The sequence below is a fragment of the Falco biarmicus genome, chromosome 10, assembly GCF_023638135.1.
Source record: "Falco biarmicus isolate bFalBia1 chromosome 10, bFalBia1.pri, whole genome shotgun sequence".
In the NCBI taxonomy this organism is placed as follows: domain Eukaryota; kingdom Metazoa; phylum Chordata; class Aves; order Falconiformes; family Falconidae; genus Falco; species Falco biarmicus.
The window spans coordinates 16409635-16426478 of record NC_079297.1 but is presented as its reverse complement, the minus strand read 5'-3'; the positions used below and the strand labels follow the sequence as shown (position 1 = coordinate 16426478).

General features: G+C 49.4%; 1 protein-coding gene and 1 long non-coding RNA gene across 3 annotated transcripts; both read right to left on the bottom strand.

Annotated features, from left to right (window-relative positions):
* Nucleotides 1-1566: 1566 nt before the first annotated feature.
* Nucleotides 1567-16802, bottom strand: TTI1 (TELO2 interacting protein 1). Of its 2 annotated transcripts, none has more exons than XM_056354566.1 (7): nucleotides 14322-16802; nucleotides 13645-13833; nucleotides 12705-12853; nucleotides 11726-11866; nucleotides 10101-10305; nucleotides 9274-9361; nucleotides 1567-3106 (listed from the first exon to the last, which is right to left on the bottom strand). In XM_056354566.1, the coding sequence occupies exons 1-7, from the start codon at nucleotides 16618-16620 to the stop codon at nucleotides 2872-2874; spliced, it is 3306 nt and encodes a 1101-aa protein (XP_056210541.1). In that variant the 5' UTR covers nucleotides 16621-16802; the 3' UTR covers nucleotides 1567-2871. The 2 variants fall into 2 exon arrangements, with proteins under 2 accessions (XP_056210541.1, XP_056210542.1); XM_056354567.1 differs by having other exon boundaries at nucleotides 14727-16802.
* LOC130156250 (uncharacterized) lies at nucleotides 3900-9266 on the bottom strand. The gene is made up of 2 exons (XR_008824354.1): nucleotides 4700-9266; nucleotides 3900-4020 (listed from the first exon to the last, which is right to left on the bottom strand). It is a non-coding gene; the product is annotated as an uncharacterized LOC130156250 (long non-coding RNA).
* Nucleotides 16803-16844: the final 42 nt, after the last annotated feature.

Sequence of the window (16844 nt, the reverse complement as noted above, 5' to 3'; positions counted from 1 at the left end):
CCCCCTTCCCAATGGATGCAGCTGATTTCATTTGCTCCCCTTCCACCAGCTCTGTTACACGGGGAAGATGGTAATTAAGAGAACTTTGCTAATTCTTCTCCTGTCGTCACAGCCCTCCTGCTGTCTGTACCATCCTGCTCAGAAACAGCAGCTGCCTCCCTCGCCCTGCCCATGGGAGGCAGGTGGCTGGTTTGGGCTCTGGGGTGGTACCGTGAGACCCCTGCCCATGGGGCACACCCTGGCAGCAGGGGCTGCAGCCCCCGGGGGCTGTACGGGAGACAGCCTCGCCACGCTGCCTGCGGGAGCTGTGGCTGCACAGCCCTCACCGGCGCTGTTGGAGCCCTGGGAGCGTGAGCCAGCGCAGACGTGACCAGCAGGGATGTGCGTGATCGGCAGGGGTGGGGGGAAGGACTGCCATGTGCCAGTGCTGTTCTTGAGCCCCGTGCCTGTCCTTCAGCGTGGTGGTGTGTGCTGATGTGGGTGCGGGCAGGCTGGTGTCCGCAGAGACCCCACTGCTGCGGTGGGCAGGGACCCTGCGGCCGGGCGGGACAGGCTGCTGCTGCCACCTGCGCTGGTCTACAGGGCTGGTGCTGGGCAGCTGTTTTGCTGTGGTGGATACTGCAGATGCCGTTTGGGTTTATGCTTTTCCTTTGAAACTTATACAACTTTATTCTAAAAAAAGCTAGAATAAAGGTTATTGGGTTTTCTTTTGAGCTTGCCTTGTCTCAGCAGAGGCGAGTCCAGCAAGGCTGGGCTGCTACAGCTTCCCAGGGGTGACCAATGCAGCAGTGCAGAGCACGCGCAGGTAAAAATCCCTTGCTGCCTGCAGCCCGTGACCAGCTGGTGAAGCCCAGCAAGAACAGGGGTGCTTCCCCTCAGGCTGCTTTGGGGACTGACACCAAGCCGCAGGAAGATGGCACAGGTTTCCCATGGCAATGTTTCGCTTGTACCCCCCTGGCAAGAGCCACAGCCCGTGGTGAGCCTGTGACAGCCCAGCACCGCCGGCTGCAGGGGGCAGGGTGAGGCTGGGGGTGGGGTGGGGGGGAGCCGAACTGATGGTTTGGGCAGGAGCACCGTGTGCCATCATGGTGCTGCTGATCTGTCACATGTGAGCTCCAGCCAGCGCTGAAGGCAAGGCAGAGACAGGTTGGATGCAGCATGTGCACCTGATGGATGAGTTTTATCAAGTGCTACAACAATCCAGAAAATTCTGCACCAACCCCAAGGGCACTTTGGAGACCAAAGGTAATATTTCACCTTTCTGCCTCTCCCGTCTTTCCCTGTCAGATCAACTCACAAAATCCAACCCAGTGTTAAGCACTGAATATATATTAAAAAAGAGATAAAAGCTGAACTGCAGCCCTGTCCTACCTAGTAAAAAGCTGCTGACTTGTGTTTTTCCTGGAGAAGCAACCAGGAGTAAAGGCTGAACAAACCTGGGGAGACAAGGGGAGGTAATCTCAGCTGAGGCAGGGGTGGGAATCAGCAGCAGTCCCCTTGGTCCCAGCAGCTGAGACACACTTCAGATGCTCACCTGGGATCCCCAACAGTGATGCACAAAGCCTGTTCCATGTAACAATCAGTTTATTGCTTTGGTTTTTGCATTTCTGAGCTTGCTTCCAAATTTACAGTCAAGATCTGTCCTTTTGCTTCACTAGCATAAAACTTTTGCCAGTGTGGGGAGGCAGGCTGCTGCCAGACATAGCTCTGGGTGAAGCTGATGAATCCAGGAGCCGGCATGGTCTGTGAGCAGCCAAGGAAAGCAGTGACTGCTGACAGTCCCTGGGGAACTTGGGAGCTGGAGTAAGCTACAGCTGCCTCCAGGCAAGCAGTGAGCCCAGGCTGTGCTCTGGAGGGGAGGCCCTTTGCCGGGGCAGCAACCAGACCCCAAAGACAAATTGTCCTCCTCCCTGCGTTGCCCTGTAGCTGCTCAAACTGTAGCAGTACTGCAGCATCGCCATGCTGGGGCCTAGTGTCACCGCCTGCACCGTCTGAGTACCTATGTGCCCACCTGGGAGGCTGTACCAGGGCGCAGGCAGCTACTTCATCTAATTCTCCTTGGGGTGGGTGTTAGAAATCAGAGAGGTCTAGGGAATGGCCTGCAAGAATGGCAGGCAATCTGGGAACGAGGACAAGTCTTAAATCACTTGCAAGCTGTAAATCAGGGCTAGCCATATTCCTAAAGAATCTCTTGCACTTGGTGCTGAGAATCAGGAAGCACGATGCTTTCCACTGGTCTCAGCAGCCAGTCTTAGCAAACTGCAAGTGGAACAGCCTTGATGTTTCTAAGAGGGCATGTTGTTCTTGCCAGTAATACTGGTGAGGAATCTATTGGAAATGCATTTTAACTTTTTCTGGTATCAAATGGCTCTAAAAAGAAAAGGTTTTCAATGCACCCCAAACCAGATTCTCTCCCTGGGAAGGGCTGTGGCCAGAAAAAGCTTTTGTTTTGAGTTGGCAATCATTGTCCAGCTGGGAACAGGAGGGAATAGCACAACTGTGAGGAGGTCAGAGGGGTGTGGGGGGTGCTGAAAGGGCACCACCCAAGGATCCAATGTTGGGAATTAATTTCTGGAAAATCACTCTCTCTTTGTGCTGAAGAATTTGAAATAGAGGTGCTATGACCCTTGACTTCACTCCTGCATCACATGCAGAGAAGTACAAGTCAGGAGGAATCAGGGCAACGTACCCACCTCATCCTCAAACACTTTAAAACAAACAAACAACTCCTGCCCATGGGGAGGGTATCTCAGCCAGTGCCCCGGACCAGGCAATCCTTCCTTTGCTCCCAGAAGGATTCAGGGCCTAAATGATGGCACTTTCCCAGGTAAGCTTTATCCTGGAGGCACCTCTTTCCCCTTCCAGCTGCTGTCAGGGAGGAGATGCCTCTGGTGTGCTAGCCCATGGAGTCACACTCTCCTGCTGCTGCAGCTTCTCCAGTAGAAGTAGCACGTTGTTGGTTAACTCATTCCGCTGCTTCCCCATCCCGCTTAGCTTCACAGGCTGCAGGCTGATGTGGGGGGGTTCGTACTGGTTAGGGCAGCAGACCTCATTCAGGAGGAGCCAGGTGCTGTCAGGGTCCACGTGCATCAAGTGGAGGAATACACTTTGGAAAACAGTGGGAAGAAAGGAAAGAAGAGTAAGGAGAAGGCCTTTTGATTGGCACCCAACTGGGTCATTGAGAGCTATGGAAAGCTTTAATGTTGTCTGCAACCTCCGACAGCTGAACAGACTTGGAGGCTCATTAGAGACAGAGCCTTTAAAATGGCTCCTGTGCCTAGAAGATGACAGTTCAGTGGCTTCACATCTACTGGCAACTAGGAGAAAAAGTTATTATGCTACACTGTAAGTTATTGACATCAAACAAGCAGCTGGTGAATAACTGACCCAGGCTTTGGTCTCAGCATCATGGGCTGCTGCTGGCAAAAGCCTTTCTAAAGCAGCCTGTCCCAGGGCTGGGGAGGTGACCGCAGAGTACTGCATGTGCTGTTTACATCTAGTACGTTTTGGACAATCGCTCCTGCACAGCTCTTAAAATAAGTTGTATATGTTGTTCACCACCCTCTCTGGTTTTTGGGTGTGAGGAGGGTCAACCCATCTGGACGCCTCTCCCTTTTCAGAGGTGGCAAAAAGGGGATTTCTGGACAGCTCTGTGTTGTCAGTGAAGTTGAATGCTGTATTGAGGGCTTCTTGCTTATGTGAGGTCTCTCCTCATCCCAAGCCCTTATTAGCTGCCCCAAAATTTTCTATCTTCTGCACAGCACCTTTTGCAAAGTGGGATTTTCTTCAAAGAAGCAACCACCACCACCGACAACTTTCATTAACAATAGAGTGGAGGAAGAGAGGACTGACAACTTCCTCTAATGCCTTACTGCTGCGTTGATGGTTGTCACTTCGAATTTCAACACCCCAGGTAAGATGAGGGATCTGACTTTTGAGTATGCACTTCACACTTGTGATTCCAGCTGTGAGCTGCTGTAACAAAGACTGCAGACAGTCCTGCCAGAAAGCAGGAAGTTCCTAGGAGCAAAAGAGCAAATGGCTGATTTGTGTGACATACACTTACTCATTTCCTCCTGCCAGTTCTCACTGTAACCTTTGGGCTTAGCTAGGTCTGTGTCAGGGTTTAATGCACGGAAGGTGTATCGGGTTTAACTGGTATTAAGTTCTCTGGCTGTGCCACATATAAATCTAAACTAGAATTTGCGGGCTGCCCTGCCAGCACTGCAAGGACTCTTCCTGCATGGCGCCAAGTACTCCCTCCTCCCACAGAGACTGTGAGCACCAAGGGTACTCAGCGCTCCCAAAACTTATGGGTCAGCTTTCCAAGACCTCAGTAAACACCCAGACACACATCTTCAGGTCTCTAGTTGCCACTGAAATCATGGAGTCATGAGAAGAACATCAGCTGGGTAAGATAATGGGAAAAGAAATCTGAGGGTAGGTTTGTCTCTGTTCCCCCAGGACAGAACACCCCTCTCCAAAATCCAAAATCACCTGCTAAAAAAGCCACACAAAATCCAGGCCTGACTGCTGTCAAAACTTCTCCCTAAGGACTTTTATCGCTAAAGTGAACTTGCTTCCTATGCAAAGCAGGCAGAAACCCCTTAAAGAAGCTCTCCTCTGAAAGAGTACAGTGCCACGGGTAACCTGAAAAAGCACAGAAATGAGATGAAGGCACAAGAAAGCTCCCTCATACCTTCACAATAATCTCGTGGCTGTATGACTTGTTACTCCATGAGCAGCCAAAGTTGTTGCTTTTGCTTGTTTGCCATCAACCACTTGCCTGTCTCTCAGTGCAGGTCTCTGAACAGCAATGAGGGAAGGTGTTATCATTGCAAGCTGTTGGCAGTGTCCCCTCCTGAAGGTGCCTGTAGTGCTATCTGTCTGCTCCAGAGGAACCCAGCGTGAACTTGCTCCAAAGTGATAGCTGTGCTTGGCAATAACTGCATCGGCAATGTGCCTTCTTTCTGGGGGATGGCCAGGTGCAGGTGAGCTTGTGAGGCTCTCTGTTCCCCTGGCTTTGATATTGCAGCTCTCCTGACTGGGAAAGGGGGGACTGTCCTGACCCGAGTGCCAGATAGAGTAAAGTGCAGGCAGGCTCGCTGGGGCAGGGTCTAGCGCTTGCACCTGCCAACATCCCTGCAGCAGCCCTCTAAGCCCTGCCAGCTGCCAGTGCTCTCCTGGCTCTCCTGGTGCTCATTTGGCCATGACAGTGTGAGCGTGCGGCTGCCTGCCTGCCAGCAAACAGCAGGTCCCAGTGGCTTCCCCAAGCTTATGGTGGGCTGCTGCATAGAAACAACCCTCAGTCCTCATGGCTGGGGTGGATAGGACCGGGCAAGCAAGATGAATCACTGTGAAGTAAACATGGGAACAGGGAATACTATTCAGCTGTTTCCTGCTTCTCCAGCAGATGCACAACTTTACCTCTTATATTCACAGCAAAGATACTCTGCTCTCCCACTTCTTCCCAACCAGCTGCTCTGGAGAGAGCAACCCTCCAGAGAACAACTGCTCCCTGGAGAACTCCACTGCCTCTAGTGCCCGTAATGGCCTGAGGCGTGTGATTATCTCCTGATAACCTGGAGTGCTGTGGAGCTTAGAGAACAACTTGACTTTTACATTTTCAAACTAACTCTGGGGTAGTTTCTAAGCAACCTGTTTCCATGGCAAAGAATCCTGGGGTTAATCCAAGTTTGTTTTCAGTTGTTGCTTTTTTTTTTTCACTTAAATATAATTGTATTGAATTTTGCCTTGTGCAGGTGGCTGTTTTAATGTACTTCAGGCCCAGCTTGCAAATGACAGCTGTCAATAAGTATCTGATAAGCTACACAATCAAACCAAAACAGGTATGCTGCATAATCCACTTTAGTATCTAAAAAGGTCCAAAAATAGCTCATATTTGTTCCATTTGTGCTAAACAACTTATTCTGCTAGCCCAGAGTTTGGCTATTCTGTTGACTTGTCTTTTCCCAAGCTCTAAGCAAAGCCATGGCACAGCAAACAGGCTGGCAAGAGGACAAGTCTTTCTCACTTTTGCATCTCTGCTGATTGTTTAGCTAGTGATAGTTTACCACAGACTTCAGCAGGAACTGGGGAAATTATTTCTGCATCCTGGAAAAAAAAAAAAATTCCTATCCAGACTGTTGACTGAAAGGTCAAATGGTAAACTTCACAGGCTGTAAACATTTATTAGGAATTAAGTGCAAATTTCAAAACAGGTAGTTCAAACTGAATAATCAGATCTATTTGTGAAGTGTTGACATAGGCCAATGGCAATGTCTTAATCTTTTCATTCGAAGTTTTTTTGTCGTTTTTTTTTTTTCCCCTGGAGTGAAAAGCTTGTCAAGGATGATGCAACTTAATAAACTGATGAGAAGCTCAGATGTACGTGTTGTGACTTTCAGCTTACACCTTTCCCGCACCTTGCTCCCTATGCTTGGGCCCCACAACCCCCCTGCTTTTCTTTCACTGAAAATAAGCCATTGCAATCACAGGTAAAGTGACCAGAAACGCCAGAGCAGCTGAGACCCATCTAGTGTTCCCTGGTTTTGCCAAAGTCTTCTTCAGTAAGTTTAGGGGTTTTATTGGCGAGTTTCTTTTTTTTGTTTTTTTGGTTTGTGGTTTTTTTTTTTTTTTAAAGCTTTAGGTAATATTCCTTTCCTGGAATACTCTCAGCAGTCATCTTGTAATAAAGCCTATTGTCCCATTTTCTCTTCCTCAGATATGCTGGAACTGTTTTTTTTTTTCCCCAGTGTCTATTTTTACCTGTTGAGCATTGCATGAAGCTGCAGTTACAAAATTCACTTACTCCCACTGATTCACCCAATAAAACTGCAGGGTCCCATAAATGGGATTAAACAGCCTCCTTGGGGCATGATAACATCCCTGGATGACAGCCAAAACACTTTTTTTGTGTGTGTGACTCCAGCATCTTGGCCAAAAGTTCCTGCTTAGCCCTTCACATACCTACAGAATCCTCACTTAGTTAGCGCAGGAAGTTATTGGAGCTACAACTGACTGTAAACCTGACCTTGTTCTTGGCAGGTCACAACTCATGAGATGAGTAAAAATCCAAAAAGCTGAACAAAGGCCAGTTAGTATAAATCAATACGGCAAGCTGATTCCAAACATCTTTTTACCTTGTATGATTTCTACCGTGATAAAGCTGAATTATGTGACGTATGTTGGCACTCAGGCTGCCGCTAAGATTAGTTCTGGTCTATCTGTTTTTAGAAGCATTTAAAATGCAGAATTCTTCATGTATCAGGCTGATAACATTGCCCTTGCCTAGATGGAAAGGGCCTTTTACATATGACAACCTGTGTCAGCTTGCAGGATTACTTTCAGGCACTTGGAGAGCAAGGCAAAGGACCGGAGCTTACAGGAATCTGGTGGTTAAGCAGCTGGAGAAAGGAAATTGAAGCATGGCTGAGAAGTGATTCTTATCCTGGCACTGGAGCTGATTGTTACAGTGCAAACTAATTTTGACTCTTCCAAGCTGAAACCTCATATTGTGCATCCTATAGTTAAAAGTGACTGTGATAGCTCCAAGAGCAGGGATCAGGCAGGACTAGACTGAAGAAGGAAAAAAAGAAGAAAAAAAGAAAACAAGTACTGCCATGTGCACGGTTAGTAGCAGGCCAGACATGATGCATGCCTCCATGCATACATGCATCTGGCCAACAGAGCTACACATGAGATAGGTGTTCACAGGCGGCCTTGCTTTGTTTGATGAAATATGTAATGTATGGTGCATCAAAGGCATGGGGGAGAGCACTGTAACATTGTAACATGTGGAATTTTTCCCTTAAAATAGAATAAAAATAATATACAGGAGAAAAACGTTATTTGCTCTGAACTTTGCTGCCTTTTTTCTCCAACAACAGTGAGCTTGCTTCACGATATAGTTTCTAATGACCCTATCACATCATAGGGCTAATTCAGTATCTTCCCCCTGCCCCTGCTGTGGGGGGAAATTGCACAGCTTTTCAGACTGCTTTGTTAATGATTTAAAAGCTTAAGATTCCAAGTATCTAGATAAATCCTGGTGTTCTACTTTCCATTCCAGCACTGCTTACACAGATGAACACTTCATTGTATTAAGGGTATGCAAGCCTACAGCAAAGAACCCCTTTGCAGAACAAATGCTGCTGAAGCCTGCTGCGATGCAATAAAAGCCACTAAGGTAAAAATAAACCTACTCTCACCAGCACAGGAATACAAACAAAGGTACAGCTACGGCTTCTGAGTGTGTTCTCCCTCTAAACCGCTGCCCAGCCACACAAAAGTCCTTCACACCCTGCAAGGCCCCTGGGAGGCCTGTGCTCAGGTGAAAGGGAACCAGCAGCCCTTCCCTTTTCAACAGCCTGCCCTCTGAAATCCGCAGTGCCTGCCGAACCTGCTCACCGCTGGCTTCCTCTCCCCTTCGGCGAGGGCAAGGCTGGCCACAGAAAGAGGGGAGGCTTTACCCTGTCCTTTAGCGGAGACACAGGTACATGGCTTTCCTATTTACTTCCCATGTTCCGTAACTGGACTCCTTTTGTCTGCTGAAATCTCTGGCCTTGTTTCCAGGTGACAACATATGACAACAGTGATTTCTTATCCTGACAGCGGAAACATGCTGAGTAGGATTTTGTACACTGAACAGCAAAGTATGTCTGTCAACACTTCACAGAGCTGATGTGTGTTCACCTGACCTATCTGTGCACTTTCAACCTCTCCCACCCTTCTCAAGAGCAAGACTGCTGCCAAGACTGACAGCTTCCCAAACAAACTCTGGTCCACCTGGCAGAGCCTGGGCTGACGTGATCACAGGAGCCCAGGGAAAACGGAAGGAAAACAGAAGTAAATCCCTGAGCCTGCAGAAGGTATTAAGTGATAAACTACACAGGAATGCCTGGCACATCCTTTTGCATAGCTGTCTTCCCCTCTGCGGTTTTATGCCACCACTGGGCCAAGAGCTCTAAGTATTCTAGTATAGGAGGCGGTTAGAAAAAAGCAAGCAGCACATCTATCCCCCTCTGTCCCCAAATGCACTGCAAGGTAATCTGAAAGTCAACTGTAACCTGTGGGCAAGCTAACCTCCCCAGCTTATTTTGGGCAGTAAATATGCTTCACCAGGGAAAGGGGTTAACTTCCCTGAGAGACCCTGTTGTACAGAACTCCAACATGCCAGAGGAATGGGAAAGGTGCAAAAGGAAAGGGGTTACCATGCTCCCTTGGTCCCACATTATTTGTACACCTGATACACCTGCATTTAAGAGACATTACCTCTGGGCAGCTTCTTGCAATTTCATGGGTTGCTTCACACTGAGGTAAATCAGGCAGGCATCTGCCACTTTATTCAGGTCACTCTCGCCTGCAGAAATGGAACAGAAAAGAAGGGTAGGAGGTAACCTACTCAGTGGCTGCTGCCTAACAGAATCAGCTCTAAATTGGCAGCAAGAGGCTTCCGAGCCTTTGAACTGTCTGACCCAGAGCTCTTCTGACCTGACCTCTTAAGCATCTTGCTGCAAAGCTAGGAAAGCAATCAAGGGCATTGAGAGAGGAAAAGAGCAACTAACCAAACCTTCTCCTTCATCAAAGTCAGCTCCAGAAATTTAACCTAGGAGAATTTCAGAGAGTTCACAGTAGAGGAATGTGATGTGCTGCATTTAAAGGGTCACCCAGAGAGATGCCCCAAAATGAAACCAGGCAAGTTAGCCAGAAGTTGAATCTGGGCTCCAGTTCTTCAGTCAGTTAAGAACAAAGCATGGCCCAACATGCCTAGCTGTAGCAACCCAGGCACTCCACTTCATACCCACTTCTCATGCACAAGTGAGATGAGCAGTCAAGATTCTGCAAGGTGCTGGGAATCTTCAATCCCGTTTGTCTCTTGGGAGTAAAGAGCAACCAGCCCTCCTTTACAGAGCACTCAGAGAGGACAGATTTAGGCCCAGCAGGACCTGAATGGGATGAGGCCGGAGAAGGTCAAGGAATCAGTCTCATGGGGCAGCAGAAGGCTAAGAAGCAAATGCAGGCCTGGTCAGCTGAGATGAAAAGAGAAGAGGTAACTCCGGCAGAGATCTCACACAAGCTACACTTTCCCTGGTACTCACCCATGTCCAACTTCTTGCACAGAGAACCCAGTCCCTGCAACACAGCCAGCTGCAACTTGAAGGCAAGCGTGTGGCTGTACACAGGCCCAGCTCTGGCACTTGCTGGGGCTTGGCTGAGAAGGGAACTGGTCAGCTTAGGCAGGACATCTTTGGAGAATCTCTGCCTCAGAAAGTCCCCACACTTTTGAGCCAGGGTACACAGCACCTAGTGGAGAAACATCAGTTACTGGAGGGTAAGTGTGCATATGGGTTGGGGAGGAGCTCAGGGATCCACACCAGCTTGGGGGATCAGGCATTCATTCTCCCTTGGTAGTTTTTTTGCAGTTGAGAGCAATGTGACTGCACTTGCCATGGTTTCCCATAATGAGCAGAAGACGCATGCTGGACTGAGAGGCCGAGTGACCTGCACCCTGCTCTTCAGTTTCACATGGCTAACCTCCTGGGACTGCCCTTTTCTCATTAGCATAGTAAAGGTTAAGAGCAGCTTGTGAAGTCTTATTCAGAATTGCTTGAGGAGCCTCTGATGGAAAATGCCATTAAAATATAAATCCCCTTTGTGGTGGAAACAGCCCATCTTTACAAGCACATCAGTGAACAGAAAGGCCAACTGGCTATAGCATAGGGCACCCAGCACTACTGGTGTGTGCCAAGGATAAAAAAACCCACAAACTGGCCTACAGAATGGCCTTAAATACATGCAAAAATGAAGGGGGGATCCAACAGGCCAACTCACATGGCAGGAACACTGTTCTCTCTTGGAACTTCACTAAGCTTGTGGTCTTAGTGTGCAGGACTGAAGCACTGGTTATGTTGTGTTTGGCTTACACTGATACTACGCTTCCTGCCCTGAGATTTAAGAAACCCCCCAGGAGCATCTTCCTACAACAAACCCCAAGCTCAGTGCTAATTGTAATGATCCCTTGAACTTTTCAAGAGTTAACCTTCTTTTAGGGCAGGCACATGTGAGGTATGGCTACTCTGAAATGCTAGTGCATGGCTTCTTGGATTTGGGGAATCAAAACTCTCCTTTTATTCACACCAAAGGATTTTAAAATTAATCTCATTCTGCACAGCAGAGGAAGCTCTGTGAAACCCTGGGGCTGACAACCTCTGGGAACATGTTTTATTGCGCAACTTGTGAGTCAGGAAGAGAACGCAGTCAGTTGACTGACGTGGTCAGGAGCTCTTTAATAATGTTATGAGGCTGAGTCTTTGCTTAACCTCTCTGCTCCCCTGCCAAAGCCTCAGTCACGAAATGATCCCTTCTCTTCAGTCTAAAACTTCCAAAGGGGGGTGCTGAGACTATGGCTCCAGCAAGGGCAAGTAGCATTATATGGTGCCTCTGACAGCTGCTTAAGCTGTAAAAGAACTATTTTTCTCTTCTCTCCAATAACCACTAATACTGCTGTTTCCCCCAGGAACAGTGTCAAGGTTTTATCTGCGAACAAGCTGCAGTGGGAGTGGTACAAGCCTACCCACTGCAGGGTGGTGACCCCTGTGTTCAGAACCACACAGAAAAATCGCTCCACAAGCTTAGTGCTTCTCTCATGCGCCACAGTGATGCCTGAGCCACTTGCCTTCTAAGCACCAGCTTGAAGGCTGTTGGCAGAGATTCGCTGCTGTACCTTGAAGGCTCTGAGCACCGCCAGAGGGTCATCACTAATCAGCCGGGTGACGAGAGCTGGCCAGACACGATGAGCCATGGGAAGCAGATGGTTTCCGTGAGGATGCAGCACAGTTATACAGAGCTCCAGCACATCCAGGACCTGGGCAGGAGGGGTAGGTAACAGACTTTCAGAGCGCTGAAGTGCAAGAATTCAGGTGGACCCCCAGTGTCATGCTGGGGAGCCAGAAGAAGGGTTTTAACACAAAAGGGTATGTTTTTACCAGCATGAATTAGGATAACTGAACAATGTGCAGAGCACAGGCTTGTTCCAAAAGCGACAAGCAGCACAGTGCCATAACCCATGCTGGGCTACAGAGCTGGGCTGGAAACAGGGCATGATTCCTGGCCAGATCCTGCAAGCTGAATTCTGCACTAGGACCCTACCACTGCTGCCGCAGGATCACCTGGTAGGGCTGGGGCCTCTGTGGTAAGAATCTGGGTTATGCCTCACTGATGCATTTTCTGTCTCACTTTGCAGTCTAAAAGGAGGCCACCTTCAAAGGATTTTCATAATTAAAAAAACCCCAGGCTTCTAGCCCTGCTTATCATCACCTCAGCAACTTCAAAAATGTTCATCAGTCTGCGCACTACAGTCTAAGGAAGGGGGATGGGAGGCCTAGATGGGAGAAAGATGCTTCTGCTTCCTCCACCAAAGGCTGAGGCACAAGGCTTGCCTATCAGGAGCATCAAGGGAAGGTGCCTGATACAAAGCCACCTTTAAGATTCTGATCAGCCTGGCTGCCATTTCTAAATCAGACTTCTCCCAGAAAATTGTCTCCCTTTCTCTTGCCAGACTTGGGAGGATCTGTCCCGAATAAGCATGCGGAAGCACTAACCTCATCGTGGCAGGAAGCCTAACACACACTGTGCACATGCTGACGAACTACCAGCCCCCTTCATGGGCACCACCTGTCCCCTCAAAGCTGGCGTTTACTAACCTTCAGCCGCACTCGGAGGTTCCCATCAGACAGCAAGTGGATGCACCGCTCCATCACATCTTTGCCCAGCTGAGCATGGCTTGGCAGTGGAGTTTCTCCTTCTGTGTCAGAATTGTTTGGCTCCGGCTTAGTAAGCGGGGGAACTTCATCTGAAAGACAAAAGCATTACTGAAGCCATGAAAATGACTTGAAAGTTCTGGGAAATCATAAATACCCACTCCACAACTACTCTGCAAATTCCCAAGTGAGGCCTTTGGCATTTTTAAATATATTTAGATCTAGTCAAGGCTATGCTCACAGTCTGCGAGTCAAGCGTGAGATTCAGTTAAGAGTGTGGGACTAGAGAAGGTCTGCTTTCTTTACTGGACGATGCAGTTGGTCTGACATTTGCAGTCTCTCCTCACCATGGACTTATTTCTCATTGATTTTTATTAAAAGTGAAAAGCCTGGGTATTTAAAGATGAAGTATTTAAAGGTCAGGATTGCAGCATAGCCCAGTAAAGACTAAAAAGTTCCCTGTATGAATGTCTGCAGGGCCTGCCACGGCCGAGTGAGAAGAGAGCGGTGGCATCATTAGCCAGGAGAAAATGGTACAGGGATTCCCAAGGGAGGGTGAGGAAAATGCAGTAGGATCCTGCAGAGAGGAAACTTTGGGTCCTGAACCCAAATGGCCTGTTATGAGGTAAGGAAAAACATAGTCTTGTGTCTTAAAGCTAGACAAGCCTTGATCTGCAAACATTTCACTCCCCTGCACAGAACAAAGCAAGAACACCCAGCAGCACCCGCACCTTACAAGAGCTAAGAGTAAGACACTCCTGAGACTGTCAGGAGTATGCTAGGCTTCCAGCCTGGTTCCAAGTCCCCCATCTGACAAAAGGAAACCTCAGAGGTCACTATATTTCTCCAAGTTGAACATACTCTTCTCCAGTCATGTACTTACCTGCCTCCTCATTCCCTGTGTCAGGAAGATTGCCCTCTGCGACCTGCTTCTGTCTGACATAGTCAAGGAAGAATCGTTCCACTTCTTGCCTTGTCACCACCTGCTGCCCCTGGGACAAAGTTCCACTCCGCCATTCAGCGGTCTGCCTTTGTTGGTGTTCCTCGCTGCAGGACGATCCAAACCACTGGACTGCAAAAGAGGAACTGATACGTCACCGAGCAATCACAATCCCCTCCTCCAAGTCAGCAAGGTACCAGATTCCTTGAGAGACAAACGTGACTTTCAAGTCCTGTGGTGCTGAACTACAGATTCAGGCACCTGCTGTCACATCACCATGACCTCCCTGATAGTATGAGAGTGTTAAAACCCTGACATAAACAGGTTCCCTGACAGGAACATGCTCCATGTGCTTCTACAGAAAATTTATGAAAGCAGTAAATCCACCCTTTTTCAGCCACTAAAGGCCACAAGTCTGTAGGCCAGACAACCAGAAACTGGTCGTGGGGAGGCAAAGCTATTGGCAATCTTTGCTTGAGTGCTGGCCCACCAAGCAAAGATGCCATCATGCTGCAGTACCTCAGCTACTCATAATCTCCCGTGGCAACTCTAAAAGTCAAAGACAAGTACCCTTAGTTACAGTAAGACTGAATTATGCAAACTAAACATCATTTAGATACCTAAAGCTGTCATTACTGAGTGGAGGACCCCGAGGAAAGTGGAAGCCTGGTTATTGTAAGACTGATCTAGCGCGGACAGGACATCTTGGATAACATCTTCTACCAGTGGCAGCAAGCTGGCATCTGAATGCCTCAGCATAGTGTCCAGGACCTGGGAAGCATGTGGCTGATGTGCCAGCTGGCGCAAATTCAGGGAAATCCCATTCACCAGATAATCAGAATTCTCATTAATCAAACACTGCACTGAGTCATAACTGCAGGCCTCGCATATGTCTACCAGTGTCCCCAGTGCCGTCTCACTGATGAGCAGAGTCTTGTCACCAGCCTTTTCCAACACAGGGTAGAGAGCTGACAGCAGAAGCAACCGGAACTCCTTCCCGAGGACAGCAGCAAAGCAGCCGATACCTTCCAGCTGGATGCATATCTGCCAGATGTTGCTGTTCATGGTGCAGGTCGTTATGAGCAGCTCTGGGGATGGAAGGAGGATGCTGCTGCATGCACCTCCTGGACGGGCAGTAAGTCCCAAATGTTGCACCGAGTGATCATGGCCGATTTCTTCTGTATCAATGCTAGTGATCAAATACCAGTTTGCCTGGTCTGTGTACTCATCCAGAATGGCCATTATGGACCTTTTGAGATCGTCCACGTTCAGCGAAACTTCCCGTTCCTGAAGGACATCCACTCCCATTCCAGCAGCTCCCACAATCAGCTCATTGAGGACCATCGCTGCCTGTTTTCGGTACATGCCAGATTCACCGTACAGCCCCATGAAATGATCCACGAGCAAATAGAGGTTCCCGTAGTAGCCAAGAACACGACAAACTTGCTGAAGGAGCTGGAAAACTTTCTCCTCCGTGAAGAAGCGGAAGTATTTCTTCTGACATCTGCCTTTCTGCATACCATGCTGCAAGGAGCCTGGAGGTCCACACATACCCTCACAGCCCCAGCGTCTGTCTTCCACTATCTTCACATCTGTCACGTCCAACTCCAGAACTTGCATCAGTGCTTTGGACAGTCGGTGGAGGTGGGATACAGAGTTGAGAACAATGTTAATTTTGGGACCCAGCAGCTTCAGATAGCCGAGCAACAAGCTCAAAGTGGAAACCTTGCCCATGTCATCCTGAGAGTTCATCAGGCGAGGAAGAGCTGTGGCAAGGGAATGGAGGTTCTCAGAGAGGACATCGGCAAGAGCCCTGTTCTGTGCTACAATCTGCTGCTCTGCAATGCCTCGCAGAACCTCGTTACACCTGCTCTGGACTTCACTATTTTCATCATTAACCAGCCCAACCAGGGCCTTTAAAAGATGGCTGAATGAGTCCACCAGTGATCGACTGCAGCTCTTCAGTAAGTGGTAGACCAGTTCCACCAGCTCCAGTCTCACTTTCCAGTGGGGGTGAACTGAAGAAAATTCAACCATTTTATGCAGGAGGAGAGCAAGTTTTTCAGCGGTACTTTTACTCCAGTCAGGTCCTCTGTGGACCATTAGTTCTGATATTCTGCTTTGTTCCACTGGCAGGTTTTCTTTATTCTTTGGGATTCTGGCTAGCTGTGCATCAGCCATTACCAAGCCCACGATCTGATAAAAGAGTCTGATGGCAGAAACAGTGGTTTTGTGACCTTGTTTGATGTCTCCGGTAATAACCCGAGACAGTGTAATGGAAATCCCAGGCAGAAAAGAAGCAAACAAATCCCCACATTGCTGTGCCTCGTCCTCCTCTAGGTGTTGATGCTCCTGGCAGTCACACTGCAGGACTAGGACCTGTAAGCACTTCAAAGCAGAGATCTTAATTTGCTTTGCTTTTTCTTGCTCTGCTAGGCCCAGAAGCAAAGATACAGCAAATCCTAAGAGAGGAAGTGTGGAAGGCTGATAGAGAGACCAGATAACATCCCCATAAGCTGAATGCATCAGGGTGTGGAGTGCCTGGATTACAGCCAGCTTTAACTCCTCTGACAGTGAGGCTGGCTTGCTTGAGCCAGAAGGGGGAGAGAGGCATGTACAGAGCTCAGAAAAAAGCTCCTGCAGGAGCTCCTGCTTCTTCACACACGTTGCTGCGAGGATGGAGGACATGCACTGCACGACACTCTGCACCAGGCGCTCCTGCTTGGGCCCCGGCACCTTCAGGGCAAAGCGCAGGGGGAAGAGGACGTACTCCTGCAGCTCCTGCAGGGCCGAGGCACTGACTGTTGCCAGGTGGGCCTGCAGGCTCGCCACGTTCTCCATGGTCTGGGCCCTCGTCAGCTGCACGCAGACGGGGCGCAGGGCCCCGAAGGCCTCCTGGGGGGTGTCGAAGACGGCCATGCTCGGTCAGCAGCGGCTGAAGGGCCGCGGCAGGGCAGGCAGGCCGCCGGGGGCCGTTCCAGCGCTGGGCCGGGCGGCAGCGGCCTGCAGCCCGGGTCCCGGGGCGGCGTCGCAGGCTCGTAGCCGGGACTGGGCCCGCCGTGCTCGGGGCCGGGCCCGGGGCGGCCCCGGGGGGCCGGCGCGCCTACCTGCTCCCGTAGTGGAGCTGCCACATGCCGGAAGTG